This window comes from Trichoderma aggressivum (genome assembly GCF_033847375.1).
Source record: "Trichoderma aggressivum f. europaeum strain CBS 100526 chromosome Unknown scaffold_031, whole genome shotgun sequence".
NCBI lineage: Eukaryota > Fungi > Ascomycota > Sordariomycetes > Hypocreales > Hypocreaceae > Trichoderma > Trichoderma aggressivum.
Window position 1 is genome coordinate 170,496 of NW_026946397.1, and position 14,062 is coordinate 184,557.

The window sequence follows — 14,062 nt, forward strand, 5'->3', positions numbered from 1 at the left end:
ACATTTAATTAAAGATTTCGTGAAGTAATGGGGAAAAAAAAACCCCCCCCCCCCCCCCCCCCCCGAAGAATATCCTTCTATCTATGGCTGATCATCCTCCTCAGCCCCAATGGCAGCCCACTCAGTGCCTTGGTTCACAGAGCTCAGCCTGGCGCAAAGACTCAGCAGCACCACGGTCTCAGTCGCAGCGTAGTGGTTCAGTGAGTCGGAAAGGATCTTCATGTGGCGGCCGAAGTTGCTCTCCCACTTGCGGACAATGTCCGACAAGTGATTCATGCGCACCTCGGCGTCTTCCACGGTCGAGGCATCGTTCTGTGCTGACGTCGAGCGGGAGGAAGGGACCTTGGTGGACTGGAAGCGCTGCCATTGATCGCTGGTCATGGTGTCGGGTTTGGTGCCGCTGGAGAGGTCCGGGTCGATCTTTTCAATCTCGCGAGTAACAAAATTAGTGTACTGGGAGAAGATGGCGCACGCTTGCATGAGTTTTGAGTTGACCTAGAGGAGGAGGGCAGAGTTAGAATGGATCAAGAAGTGAGAGGGCGGGTTGTCAGGATACCTTTAGTAGCTTGCTGTTTGTAAGCATGCATTCCTTGAGGCACGTATCCAAAAAGTCTACGTGGTCCTGCATCAACTCGTCCACCGTCCGGTTGAAGCCGGATTTCTTGTCCGACATCTCGTCCTTAGCTTTCAGCCGCGACATGAACTTTGTCCAGTTTGGCTCAATCACCTCTGCTGTGCAGAAATACAGCACCTGCTGGATGTAAACGAGCATCCTCCCCCGCAATGTCCAGGTTCGCCGCTTCAAGGCCTCAAGCTCCGGGTTCGGGCCCTTGTGAGACCAGGTCACGGCTCTGGTATGTGATTGCCAAGTCGAAGACAGTTGAGATTCTAGGTAGCGTAAGTGAAGCAGAAAACGGAAGAGCGCTTGATAACGCCAGACTGTCTTGCGACTTATCACCAGAGAGACGGGAAATGGAACCGAATAATCCAGCTGCAGCGACGTAAAGCCCGTTGCGTTCTTATCTGGTTCAATGGGTTGCTGGTTCGTAACGGGCTGCATCACTTGGCCGGACTCTATCCCCGTGATGTTCACAACCCGCTGGAGGTTATTGATAAGGGTGATCTCGTTCATCTCCACCTTGACGTCTTCTTTGAAGGGGTCTAGCGAGGCCACAGTTCCAGGTTGGCGCAAGACGAGATCCAGTAGGGACTGCAGCTTGCTTGTGTTGACACTCTTGGCAGGTTTTCTCAATTCGGAGGAGCCAAGCTCGAGGAAGTATGAAAACGAGTCTGAAGGATCCAGGAAGAAGTAGTGCTTGAGCGAACGTAGCCTCAACGGCAGTTCATGCGTCGTAAGAAGAAGCTGCATGAGAGACTCGTTGGCGTGGGCATAGGCATTGTTGACGTTCTCGATGAATCGCTTATCGTCGAACGAGGTTGGTAGTTCCGTCACGATTTTGCTTACGTCTACTCCACCACATTCGCGAACGACGTTGAGATACTTGCCGGCCAGCAGCACTTTCTCTTTGACGCCTTCCAGCTGGGGTGGAACGTCTTGGTCCCGAATAGTGTACCTTCTCTCCCAGTACTCGTCGATATAGTCCCTCTCGAGCCTCTCTCGCCCAATGCTCTTCTGTTCTCGAATCATAAACTCAGAATGAGGATCGTGGATACTGCCGTGGTGCAACCATTCATTCAGCATCTTCATATACGGTCGACTGGCATCCCGCAGCAATGATGTTAACAGAGATCGGGCAGCCGGGTCACCTCCCATTGATTCAAGCCTTGAGGCCAACAAGCCCAAAACACTGCCGCCCTTGCAGACTTTCAGGGCTTTGGAACTTCCAGGAACAAGGTCTCCCCCCTCAGCAAGCCTCTCGAGGACTTTGTCATAATCGTCTACTTCATCATCGTCCTCCTCATCACTTTCGTCGTCCAACAGCGCGTTCTTCTTCAAGAGCTCCTGCGCCATTGCATAAAGATGAGACAGCATCTGACACGTAGGTAGGGTGTGAATGTTGAGAATGTGGACGGTAAACGTCTCACTCGTCAGAAACTGCGTCTCAAGCTGGGCAATCATAACCAGGTAGTCCTGCAAGCATTTTCTCACCGACGCACACAGCGCATGGTTCACGGCACCAAACTCCTCACGGCTCTGCACGTCGACAAAGGCTTCCAAAGCCGAATAATAGGTCGCCATCTTCAACATGGATTTGGTCAGGTCGTGTAAGCTGGGATCAAGCCCGGGCAAGATCCGAAAGGGCGGCCCAGACAGTCGGTCTCGTTCTTCGTTGGGGCTATACCCTCGAGCATATCGAATATACTGCCCTTCATACCCCATGAAAACATATAACAAGTCCTCGACAATGGCGGCCTCTTGAGCCTCCAATGTCAGCTCATGTAGGGGTTTCGGCTGTGGTGCAAACGGAATCGCAAAAGCAATCGGAGGAATCGAGATTCGCGAGGCCAATGCGGCAGAGGTATGTGGCAGCAACGACGCTTCCGGGTTCCAGACGACTGTGTCATGACGATTATATGTCAGCTCTCGATAAGAAACATGGACCAGTCCATGTGCAAGCAAGGAGAGCGATATATGTCCGGGGAAGGAGAAAAAAAGAGAGAGAGGATACCGTACCTGGGGGCGTCTCTGCCCGGATCTCCCTAGGCCGCAGCTCGGTCGACGACTTTTGCCTGCGCATCTCGGCCGGCCTCATCTCTGCCTGCTGCTGCGCGCGCCGTTGCTGCTCTTGCTTGGCCGGACTGGCTGTCCGCGACGTGACTCGCTCCACATGAGCTTCGAAGCTCCGCTCTATGCCTTTGCGCTCCTCGAAGCGTCTCTCCTTGCCCAACCGCTCCCTCGCATGGCCTGGCGAGGACCGCTTATGTGATTCGTTGCCTCCCAATTGGGGCTCTGCATTCTTCGCATCCGCCGTGCCACTCCGGGACCTTCCATTGGCTCCAGAAATCCGGGAGCGGTCGTCAGCAAAGGCGTTGGCGCGGCTTGATGCCCTCGTTCTTACGCCAGACGACATGCTGGCGAGCTACATCCGAAGCTGTAGAAAAGGTGGTGAGCCCTTCGCTTTGCGCCGGCCTGAGAGAAACGCCCGTCACCCTCGTATTATCATGGAGATTGCCTTTTCGCTTTGTTCCGTTGCTTCTTCTTTTTTTTTTCTTCCGCTGTGAGGGCTGTGGTGATGGTAACGAACTTTTGCCGGTGCTGGGTATAAAGTTGTTGTGTGGTTCTTAATGGCCTGCATGCGCAAGTCACAAGGCAAGCTCTACCAGCTAATACGGTGTACCTGCTCTATTGATTCAACGAGTGCATGGTGGGGTGAAACACGGCCGTCAGGCGCGTCGCGGTTGCCATTCCGTTGGCCGGATCAACCACGCTTCCGGCAGCACAGCTACCTTAAGGTTACTAATCTACCTACTAACCTACTACTAAGGTACTAGGTAGTACTTGTACTGCTCCCAGCCTGCCTGTGGCGCCAGATGTGGCGGTGCGCCCGTGGTTCTGCCTCCCCCACTACAGTCCAAGGTACGTACTGCGGACCTTGGAGCAGGGAAGCTGGATGCGTAGGCCCAGTGTTTGCCTGATAGCAAGTATAGCAGCAACCTTCGCAGCTTCATCCTTCCTTCAGCCTTGCTCGCATCCTCACCACCACTCTCTCGTTCTACCACGGCATTCCACTGGGCATCTCTAGGCCAATCCAACCGCACAATCAGTCAAGATGTTTATGGCAAGATCTGAATACGGCAAGCAGCTTCCCCCTCCTGTCCCCTCCCCTCCTAAGCTCTCTCCCGTTCTCTTCTGTTCCGTGACGAGACAAGCACAAGACGGCCACAGACGCTTCGGGCATATATGCATGTGCAAATAGGCAGACAAGGAAACTCGTGCTAACTTCGTCTTGCCCGCAGACCGGGGAATCAACACCTTCTCCCCCGAAGGTCGTCTCTTCCAAGTGGAATACTCGCTCGAGGCTATCAAGCTCGGGTCGACCGCCATCGGCATTGCAACATCCGAGGGCGTCATCCTCGGCGTCGAAAAGCGAGTCACATCTTCCCTCCTCGAAACCTCCTCCGTCGAAAAGATTGTCGAGATTGACCGCCACATCGGATGCGCCATGTCCGGCCTCCAAGCCGACGCCAGGTCCATGATTGAGCACGCCCGCGTCGAGTGCCAGAGCCACGCCTTCAACTACAACGAGTCCCTCAGCGTGGAGAGCTGCACCCAGGCCATTTGCGACCTTGCCCTGCGCTTCGGAGAGGGCGCTGACGGAGAAGAGACCATCATGAGCCGGCCCTTTGGTGTCGCGCTCCTCATCGCTGGCTTTGACGAGAACGGTCCCCAGCTGTTTCACGCAGAACCCAGTGGCACTTTCTATCGATTCGACGCCAAGGCTATTGGATCTGGCTCAGAAGGAGCACAAGCAGAGCTGCAAAACGAATATCACAAGGTCAGCTTTGCTTCCTCCTTTGATATTCCCCCGTATGAGTAAGCAGCACACGCTGACAAGATTGGTAGTCCTTAACAATCGCCGATGCAGAGACACTGGTTCTCAAGACTCTGAAGCAAGTAATGGAGGAGAAGCTTGACTCCAAAAATGTGCAGCTGGCCAGCGTCACCAAAGACAAGGGCTTTAGAATATACACGGACGAGGAGATGGCGGCAGTCGTCGATCGCCTACCATCAAACTAATCAACCACGATACGCCTAACGAGAATAGAAAAATAACTGCATTACTTGCAATCCTTCCCTTCTTCTTTCATGCAAGTGACCAGATGAGAGAGTATGCGCGCAAGGTCACTTGGCCAGTCCGCTAACTGCATCAATTCCACTACCACGTACTACCTTAGGTAGGCAAGATACATGCTAGAACACCAGATATTTCAATAACAGAAATCAGATAATATTGTGGCTGTTGCATTTGATTTCGTCGTTATTAGATCCCCATGCCACCACCCTTCTACTCTTTTAATATTCCTTGTCCTTTGCCCCCTCCAGTATCTTATTATCCGTCTCATAACGCTGCACAAATCCTTCACACAAAAAACTACCATAGATACCATGGCATCTACCAAAATCCACTGTGAATGTGAGCTCATTTGTCTGCTAATCAATACTTGAGCCTTATTTCTGATTTCCCTCTCCCCCTCCTTCTCATTCTTACCCGTTTCTTTGTTCGTCTTTGTCTTCTTTTCCTTCCTCTGCGCTCTATTCCGATCTCTATTTTGCGCCTGCCATTCTAAGACATGACGCATTCTATATCGCTCGTTAGTTTAAATCGTCTCGAAGTTCGAGTCTCGCGAGTTCTGTTTCGATTGCTAGTATCCCGATTGCGTAATGTGTTCTTTCAGCCTTGGCCAGTACTAACCGCCGTTCTTCGCCCGATTCAGATTCGTCGATTTTCTTATCAATGCGGCGAGGGTTCTTCCATATTGTAGACGGGACATTGTTGATGATTGTTGGTCGTGTATATTCCGGCCCTCCCATCGTGCTAGATTTTATCCATGCCGATTCACAGCCACAAGCAATCTGCATCGCAGATTGCCATCCAGTCAGGCGCGCGATATCATGCATTCTCTGGATGACCCATTCTCTCTGCCTGGTTTCATTATACTAAAGAAACGTTAACATCTTTCGTTATAGGTGTGTTTGTGTTCAGACGAAGGGGCTTTGGGGGGGAAGGGGTTGGAAGGGGTGTTGCACGAACCTGTACACCTGCTACGAAGACGCAGAAAGAACTCTCAATGAGGGCAGCACCGAGATATGTATTGATCACCGCGTACTCTGAGCAGTCGGCAGCAAGCCCAGAAGCAATCTGTCCGATCTTGAGAGCAAAACCCGCCGTCTTCTTAGCCATCAGCCCCGCTGCCCTCATTGCAACTGGCGGCATTGAGGGATGGCTTCGATAAAGGTGAATGAATCCCATATAATAATTCATCCAGATGCCAGCGATAGAGTACGTTCGAAAGTATATCGGGTCCCCAAAAGGCGTTTTTGTCCTTCTTGGACCGTCAGGTTCATCGCCGAGGGGCTGGAATTCGGGCCCAAGGCGGCTCTTGAATACCTCAAAGGAACTGTAAATGGCATTCCATTCTTGCAACGCAGCTTCGTAAGTGGCTTCCGGGTCAACGTCATCCTGAGAATCACTGTGCGGCGTGCCATCCCGTGGAGGACTAAATCCCATGGGGGCCTGCACTTTCCCAAACGTCGGGAACATGCCTGGGAACATTGGGGGGGATCCAGTTCCAGCATTCTCCCCCTTAGCTTCTATAGCCTTCTGTTTCCGGGATAAATCTTTTGACACAAAGTCTGAAAGGCGGCCAAGCAACAAAACCAAATGGTCATACGTGCCATATCTAACATAGTATCAGCTTCAAGTGCCACTACTTGAACGGCCAGGGTAAAAGAGGGGGGGGGGAGCGGGTTTGGAACATACGCGGATGTATATGTTGAAAAAGGGGCCCTCGGAGGAATTTGTGTCCAATTGTCATATTCCATGCTTTTTCCTGCTTAGCATACATTTTTAGCCAGTCATGAGATGGGGGACATACAATAACTTCGTTCCTCCCAAGATGCTCTGATAGACATCCATTTTGCAGTACCACCAGAATAGATCGCATATGATATCGTATTTTTCAATTTCCTTGTCGGTTACAGAAGAGTATTTCACGTCCGGAAGCTGCCCCTCTCCGTCACCATAGGCTTCTGGAGACAAAGTAAGTCCTGTGATGACATTCAAGAAATCATAGTCGAGAGACTGTTGTGCGCTCTGTGATGATGCTGGGTGGCAATGAGTGCCATATATATAGGAGCCTATGTGTCCTAGTTGATATCCTCTGGCTTCCTGGCGTTGTCGCATGCGTTTCGCCGGGAAACATGATCGAGTCATCTCTCCTAAAGACATCTCGCGGAATAGAATCCTAGCGCCAAACAAGTGATTGCACCACTTGGTGTGATCAGATGACCAGACCTCGAAGTAGCTGAGCAAGAGAGTGGCAGCAAGAGTTGCCGGCTGCGTCCTCTTGGAGGGCGACTTCACGCTTTTCGCTATGCGGCGTATGGCACGGTGATAATGCCTCAAGGCTGCTGTGGGAGGGCTGTCTCGAAGCTTTGCGAGTTGGAGGCTTGCCAATGCGAGCATCGCATGAAATAGGCCGAGATGTTGAAGCGCCAGCGAGGGAATTGCATCTACTTAAGATGTCAGAAGGCGTATCGTCATGCTTTTGATACACAGGGGGTTCAACTTACAGCTCCATAGGCTCTTTCCAGATCCAGCTGTTGCTTTGCTTCTGGATCTATCTAAAGGAGAAGAAATGTCTCCTTCGAAGATTGAGATCCCGGGCCCAGTTACATTGATGAAATGCATGAAGATCGTGTTAAGGCCACTAGCCCAGAATTCAGAGGAATAAGGGGTCTCCATGTGTGCTTGAACATCGTCGCTTTGGGCGAAGGCCGAAAAGACGCTGACATCGACGGGACTTACAGTCCAACGCTCAGGGACCAAGTTTTTTATCGGTGGCAAGTTGCCTCTCACGTCTGGCAAATCATCGTCAGAATCAGGCAAAGAGGCCTCATCATCCAACATATCGAACTCCCAATGGTTACTCAAGGGTTGTGTCATGGTTGTCCCCGAATGAACATTGAGAGGATGGTTGCCACTTAGATTGCCGAAATGGCCAAGCATATCCCCAGCAGAGCTGCCATCTTGGAGAGAGAAGAACTGAGCTTCGGGAGGAGGCCTAGTAAAGTAACCAGGTCCTCCGATAGCTTCTGCCGCAAGCAAGGGATTGGGGAACTGCGGATTGTAGGAAGGTTGCAAAAACTGGCCAGAGCCCATACTGTAAGCGGCAGGGTCTTGCAACACTGGTCCTCGATGGAATTGCTGCTGAAATGGAGCGGTGGTGGGTTGAAATGGTAAGCCATGCTGATGTTGGTCAAAATTCGGCGGCCTCGGCGCGATAGCCGGAAAGAGTCCTCTTGAAGACTGTCGGTGCGCAGGTAAAGATTCATCAACAATGTTTGAAGGACCAGAGAAGATTGCTTGGTTGAAAGGAGACGAAAACGAGCCAAGAGGTTCCTTAAATATAACTCTTTGGCTATATCCTTCACAGTCACGTCTCGATTTGATACAGTTGTGGCAAATTGGTCTGCCTTCGTCGCATTTGATTCGTCTCCTACGACAGGCTACAGACAAGAGCTTTTGTCAGATTTGGAGGGAATGAAAAGGAGGCGGGGGCAGAAGGGAAAGGAGAAGTAGAATGCGACGGAGGAGAAGGAGAAGATTCAAAACCATAATGTTCAAGCGCTACTCACTGAGACAACCAGTCTTGGTTCGCTTTCTTGTGCTCGTCTTTTTACGATTCGCGTCGTCCTTCCCTCCGTCATTCTTCTGGGAGGAGCTTCCCTGGGGCTCTGTTAAGGTAGCCTTTGCCGTTGTAACAGATTGTTCCTCCATGATGCAATACTTTGCTTCGAGGGAGAGTTGGATACTACACAGCAACAGTCGTTCAGATTTCGTGCCGTCTTTTCGTGCAATGAGATGCCAGACGCCGGTTAATGAAACCGTTTCAACAGTGCCGAAGCGAGATAAACCGCCCCAAACAGTATATATATATGGGCAGAAGCATATATCACCCTGGGGCACGCGGTGAGAAGGTTTGCCGTGAGCAAGAAGAGAGTATCAGCATGTGAGGGGACGGGACTGGGAGGACGGCGGCCTCGAAACCCGCAGGCGGTGCGGCGGAAGAGAAGAAAGATGATACCACCTGCTGCTGTGCTCAGCCACTAAGGGGGAAGAGGATGGTATTAGCACGACTGGCCGAAAGGACGAAAGCATCAAGTAGCGGCTGGACAAGAGGAGAAGGATAGCAGCAAGTGGAACATGGCCGGTGTAACTTGAGGGCGCAGCAGAACAAGGATGAAGTGTCGAGCTGTACGAAGATCAGGGCCGACCAAAGGCCTGCGATGGCGGACGATGCCGGTAGCAAAGCAAAGCAAAGCAATAAAGTACGGGGAAACGAGAGCCGTGAAGGAGAAGAAGAAGCAGAAGATTGTGTAGAAAATAGTACGTATAAGAGAAAATTGAAGGGGCGGAAGGCAGAAAGGAAGAGATGAGAGAAGCAAGGAAGGAGATCAGAAACGGAGAGAAGGAGAAGGAGGAAGGAGAGCAAGCGCACATGCAAGTCGTAACAGGTAGTATTTTTTTGTTTTCCTCTTGTTCAAGTTGCTTCGAAACAAATACCTGGAAGAGCATGAGTACTACCTAGTAGCACTAAGGCATCTCGAGATCTGTGACAAGGTGTTGAGGGTGTGGCGGAGAAGGGGGGAGGGGTGGAGCAAAAAAAAGACGAGAAAATGGAATGCTGGCGGTCGCTCAAGCCAGGGCAGGCACTCCCCGCCAACCTACCCGGATTTCCTTTCCTGGAGCCAACCACCACCTGTTACCTGGCCTTGGGGTAGCTCTTGATGCCTCGAGTTAGGGTTGAAGGTATCGGACACGCGGGGAACACAGCCGAGGATACCAACCCAGAGGTACTCTGCACTACAAGGGATAACCTTCAACATCAACAACAAAACATACCAGATGTATCCAGCAGTAGGAGCTACCTACTGGGTAGTAGGAGGTAGAGGGTAACAAGACGAGAAGTGCCAATGCTACCTACCTTAGTAGTACTAAATGGTAGGAGATCAGGCAGAAACGTTGAACCTGACAAGTACAGGCGAGTCAGTCACTTTACCCCAATGGAGGCCCTACCTTAATACCTCTTGTACACCTCAAGGTGGTGAGCCGCTGCTAGCAGAGACTGTTAGCTGACAATCGACAATCTCGAGATTCATCCGGCAGAGCGTATGTAAGGTAGGTATTGATACATTATACTTGACTTACCGCTGAGTCGGCAGGCAGTGGCACCGGTAGACGCAAACACTGACTTGTTCTGTATTAGAGCAGCCGGAGCCAGACGGATAACATGATGCGCAGACACAAGAGAGGCCAGGTTGTACCTAGAGTAGTACCTGGGTGCTTCAGACTGTCGGCAGATTCCAGAAAAAGTACCTTTCCTTCCGATCGAGACCTCGCCGGGAGAGACCAATCAATATCCCAGATCGGGGCCGGACCGGCGACCAGGTGCAGCCCTCTGTCTCTGTCTCGCCGCGGGAGTCTGCAGAAAGGCAGAAGCGCAGAGGGGGAGGGGGAAGGGGGAAGAGGTGATGATCGCAAGGAGAACACGAGTGCGCTGGGGTACCGGGATGTCAAAGACGCCAAGCTGAGCGGATGGAACCGTGCTGTTGGTCGATACAGGTTCCAAGGAGACGGACGGGCTGATGGGCCGAAATCAGCTATTCACGTCGCGCCTGGCTTGGAGACTGGCTTCACGCGCAGAGGCCCGGTCGAAGCAGAGAAAGGAAAACGAAGTACCGAATAAGTAGAGGTATAAGTTCTCAAGAGGCTGGGGTGGTTGCTCTTTTCTTCTTCCCCCCTCCTTTATCTCCTTGCTTTATCTGCTCAGGTGGGTGGTATCACCAACAGTATTGGTCACCCAGACCTGCAGGACAGAAATAGGGAATGCAATAACTTTTTCATGTTTCTCAGCCCAGGAACGAATTAGAAGAACTATTCTATATAACGCATGGGACAGCGTACCTTGTCGCTTCTCATGGCAGATGAATAGAACGGCTCTCCTGCTGGCTTTGCAACTCCCGCCGGTGATGAGCCCCGGCATTAGCCCAGGTGGCTAAGTATGCATGTTAGACACCGAAACTTGTTCTTATGCGATGTCAACTTTACCCGTGCGCAGCCGACTGCAGCTGCTCCTCCATGGTGTTGATTGTATTGCGGGCACAGGCCAGCGTGTGAACAAGCATGGGATACTGCTCCGGGGCTGACGGCGCCGTCGTGGATAGGCGCCCATTGTCCGATACCAATTCGTTTATTCTGAACGCAGCCCTAGGAGGAGCAGTTTGCAGTTCTCTATTGTCTGGGGAGCAGTTTGCTTCATGAAGCAGGCGACTGGACCGGGTTGTCGCGCCCATATTAAAAACGCACGCACATGAATCATCATGAAAGTTCTTCTGAGTCGCGAGAGAAAAGCCACAGGGAAGATTGATTGAACAAGTAAGAAGGGGTGGTGGTTAGGGTAAGGGTGGAAGAGAGAGGTGAGTGAGATGCTCCGTACAAGGTAGAGCAAAAGAAGATGACCGTCGCTGATCCCCTTTGGTAAGAAAACTGGTACTAGGTATGCAGATACAGCAGACGATGGGATGTGATTGATTGATACCATTTCTGAGCATTCGTCTATGGACCCGTATAGAATTCCAACATGGCAATATCACAGCACCACAGCACCACGCAATGTTGGAGACGTGATTTGGACCATTTGGTGTATTCGACCGCAGGGCTGCGCCATCCGAGAGACCACAGTCAATAATACTGATCCCAATGCTGGTGGTAGCAGGGCCGAGTTTCCGGTGGCTTGCTCAGGGAACGAGGAGATCTGCCCGTTCCTGGCCGGGTCTCGCCATGCTCGCCATGCCATGGCTTGCATTTGCCAAACCTCTAAAAACCACCCTAATGCGGCAGGCTTCCCCTAGTCCTCAGCTAAGCTTCTCACCGGTCCCAACAAGCGCTGCCAAGCCTTTTTTCGATGCCGACGGTGATGCAGCGAAAGGCGCCATAGCAGCAAGCCTCGTCGCACAGCCAGGTTCAGCGACTTCGGGTGTCGTTTGATGGTGCAAATGTTTGTCCGCGCCAGCCCCCCCAGGCCCGACGACAATTACCGCTCAGACATTCGACCGTGTTGTCGGTGGATCTTGAATATTACCTAAGAAAGCCACTGACCGTGGCCTCGCGGGTTGCGGGAGCGGCTGCTCCGTAACGTGTTGAAGCTGAGTGGAGACTCGGGAGCCCGGGAGCGAGACGGACAGGACAAGACACGACGGATGGGTGGGCAGAGACACGACACATACCAGGCGTCTCGATGTCTTCTCACGAGTACATGTACTCAGCATGTCTAGGTACAGCTCTGTACATTGTACGGAGTGCCCAACACCCCTATATCATGGTTTAAGGAGGGTACACGAACAGCATCTTGAACAAACCTCACTTACCTAGCTATCACCAGCGCCCATTTTGGCGTTGTCTTTGGCAACTCCAGCCATATGATCCACTCGTGGCCATCTACTGGACTGCAAATCTAACTATTATTATCTGGCTTACTTGTACGGAACTACATGACTCTAGATCATGCACCGTGTGGTTGATCCGCCGCCGCTTAGGTTGGTCGAATTATGTCTCTGTGGTACACAAACTTGTCGCCACGTGCTACCTAGAGTCTCTTGACTCACAATCATCATGGCATGACCCGTTTACCGCTCTTCCCTCGTAAATGAGACCGGCGGCAGCGGCAGCACTACAAGTACGACTGTTTTGTAGCTCATTATCGTCGTGATGGATGGACAGGATGCGCCATGTCTCGTTGCGGCTTCCTGCGTCATCTCCGGCGCCACAGACATGATACGATATGTACCAGTACTCGGCGAGCGTGGAGCATCACGAGCCAGCTATAAGCCAACAGACATGGACACATTTTCTCGCACACAAGGTCGTTATCATATCTGCGGAGCCATCGTTGGGTGGACACCTGTCCGCAGCAGCGGTTCAATATAGGAGCCACGAAACAGTCTAGGCGCTCCTAGCTCCGTGGAGAGAACGAGGCTAGAGCTCAAGCAATCACGTAAGGCTCTTACTCCCCCTTTCTCCAATACTATATCCATCCACACTGACCTCGAACATGTCTGAGACGGCTGCTTCCGCAGGGCCGTTGTTCCCTGCCATGGCCATAAGCTCCCTCGCTCCATCTTTTGTGCGCGGCAACACATGCAACGGCAGGGGACCGGGGCCCGACCAGATCTGCTGTCGTGGCCTAAATCTCTGTAGAACCTCGCCGCTGTGTCGGGAGCGGATGAGAGAGATTTTCATGTCACCACGCGTCAGAATGGGCCATTGTTGCTCTGTGGATCTGGCCAAAAGAGCGCGAGCACATGTTACGCCGTGTCCTGGCTCGCCAGTGAGGGCCGCCGCTGGCTATGCAAACACCCCTCGCTGTCCGTCTTGTCCTCTACCGCCTCGACTTTGTTGTGTCTTACCAAGGGTGCGGGTGTGATGGATCCTCCATCCCCGGCGGGAATGCGGGTGAATCTATCGTCCCATGCTTTGTGGATATAAGCTCTTGGCCTTGCTTTCGGGTCATCAATTTCATGCCATAGCTGCATTATCTCCACTTGATTGCAATCGAGGTGGCCATAGACCCAGAAATCCCAGGCGGTTTCTCAAGCATGACCCCTTGCAACCGAATGACGAATGAGGCCGCAGACTCATTGCCATCTAAGTAAGGACCATGACTTTTCTATTGACTCTCTACTTTGGCCTTTGCCGTGGTCCCCGAACGATCTAGGTACGGTTGGAAACCTAGATCAGGTCTGCGCAAGGCAGTGTAATATTGAACAAAGTCCGTCCCTCCCGTCGGCGGCTAGCCATGGCGATTTGCTCCTGTAAGGACTCACGTCTCGCATCACTTTCCCACAATAGCTCTGATTATACGGCATATTCCAGTAAAAGTTACGGTGAGCAGAGAAGTGAGACAGCCAACATGTCTGGATCCAAAGGTCGCTTTGAAGTTTGAACTACACCCCTTTCCTTCCCCGCCTCTTGAAAGTCTTTTACACGTACACCAGTTGCTAGCCGCTCATTTCTATCGCCAGATTGTCAACCCAGTTCATCAATCTACGCTTATTATTCATGGCATATTGACCTCGGAAGAAGATGTTGGTGAACATTGGAAGAGAATCCCTGGCCTTTAGCCTTTACAGAGGACTTTGGATGGCTCCACATTACCTATCCAGCGACGTCCTTCTAGAAGCTGGCTTCGGGAGGCTGATGACAAGCTTGATGCTTGATGGATGAACTATGCCGCTTTCTGTCTAGAATTGCATCTTGAGTCAAGATGCTTCCCACTTGTAGCTGAGCCTAGCATGTATAGAGTATAACTCGATCTGCGA

The 14,062-nt window shown here is 51.9% G+C and overlaps 3 protein-coding genes across 3 annotated transcripts; 1 reads left to right on the forward strand and 2 right to left on the reverse strand.

Annotated features, from left to right (window-relative positions):
- Positions 1-81: 81 nt before the first annotated feature.
- Positions 82-3,032, reverse strand: Triagg1_7224 (uncharacterized protein; the record flags this gene model as incomplete). The annotated part of the gene is made up of 3 exons (XM_062901936.1): positions 82-495; positions 557-2,517; positions 2,636-3,032. 3 exons carry the CDS (start codon positions 3,030-3,032, stop codon positions 82-84), a joined length of 2,772 nt encoding a protein of 923 aa, XP_062753800.1.
- Positions 3,033-3,731: 699 nt separating this feature from the next.
- Positions 3,732-4,699, forward strand: Triagg1_7225 (uncharacterized protein; the record flags this gene model as incomplete). The annotated part of the gene is made up of 3 exons (XM_062901937.1): positions 3,732-3,818; positions 3,879-4,457; positions 4,526-4,699. 3 exons carry the CDS (start codon positions 3,732-3,734, stop codon positions 4,697-4,699), a joined length of 840 nt encoding a protein of 279 aa, XP_062753801.1.
- A 576-nt stretch (positions 4,700-5,275) lies between these two features.
- On the reverse strand, positions 5,276-7,844 carry Triagg1_7226 (transcriptional regulator family: Fungal Specific TF; the record flags this gene model as incomplete). The annotated part of the gene is made up of 4 exons (XM_062901938.1): positions 5,276-5,620; positions 5,715-6,363; positions 6,559-7,195; positions 7,256-7,844. 4 exons carry the CDS (start codon positions 7,842-7,844, stop codon positions 5,276-5,278), a joined length of 2,220 nt encoding a protein of 739 aa, XP_062753802.1.
- Positions 7,845-14,062: the final 6,218 nt, after the last annotated feature.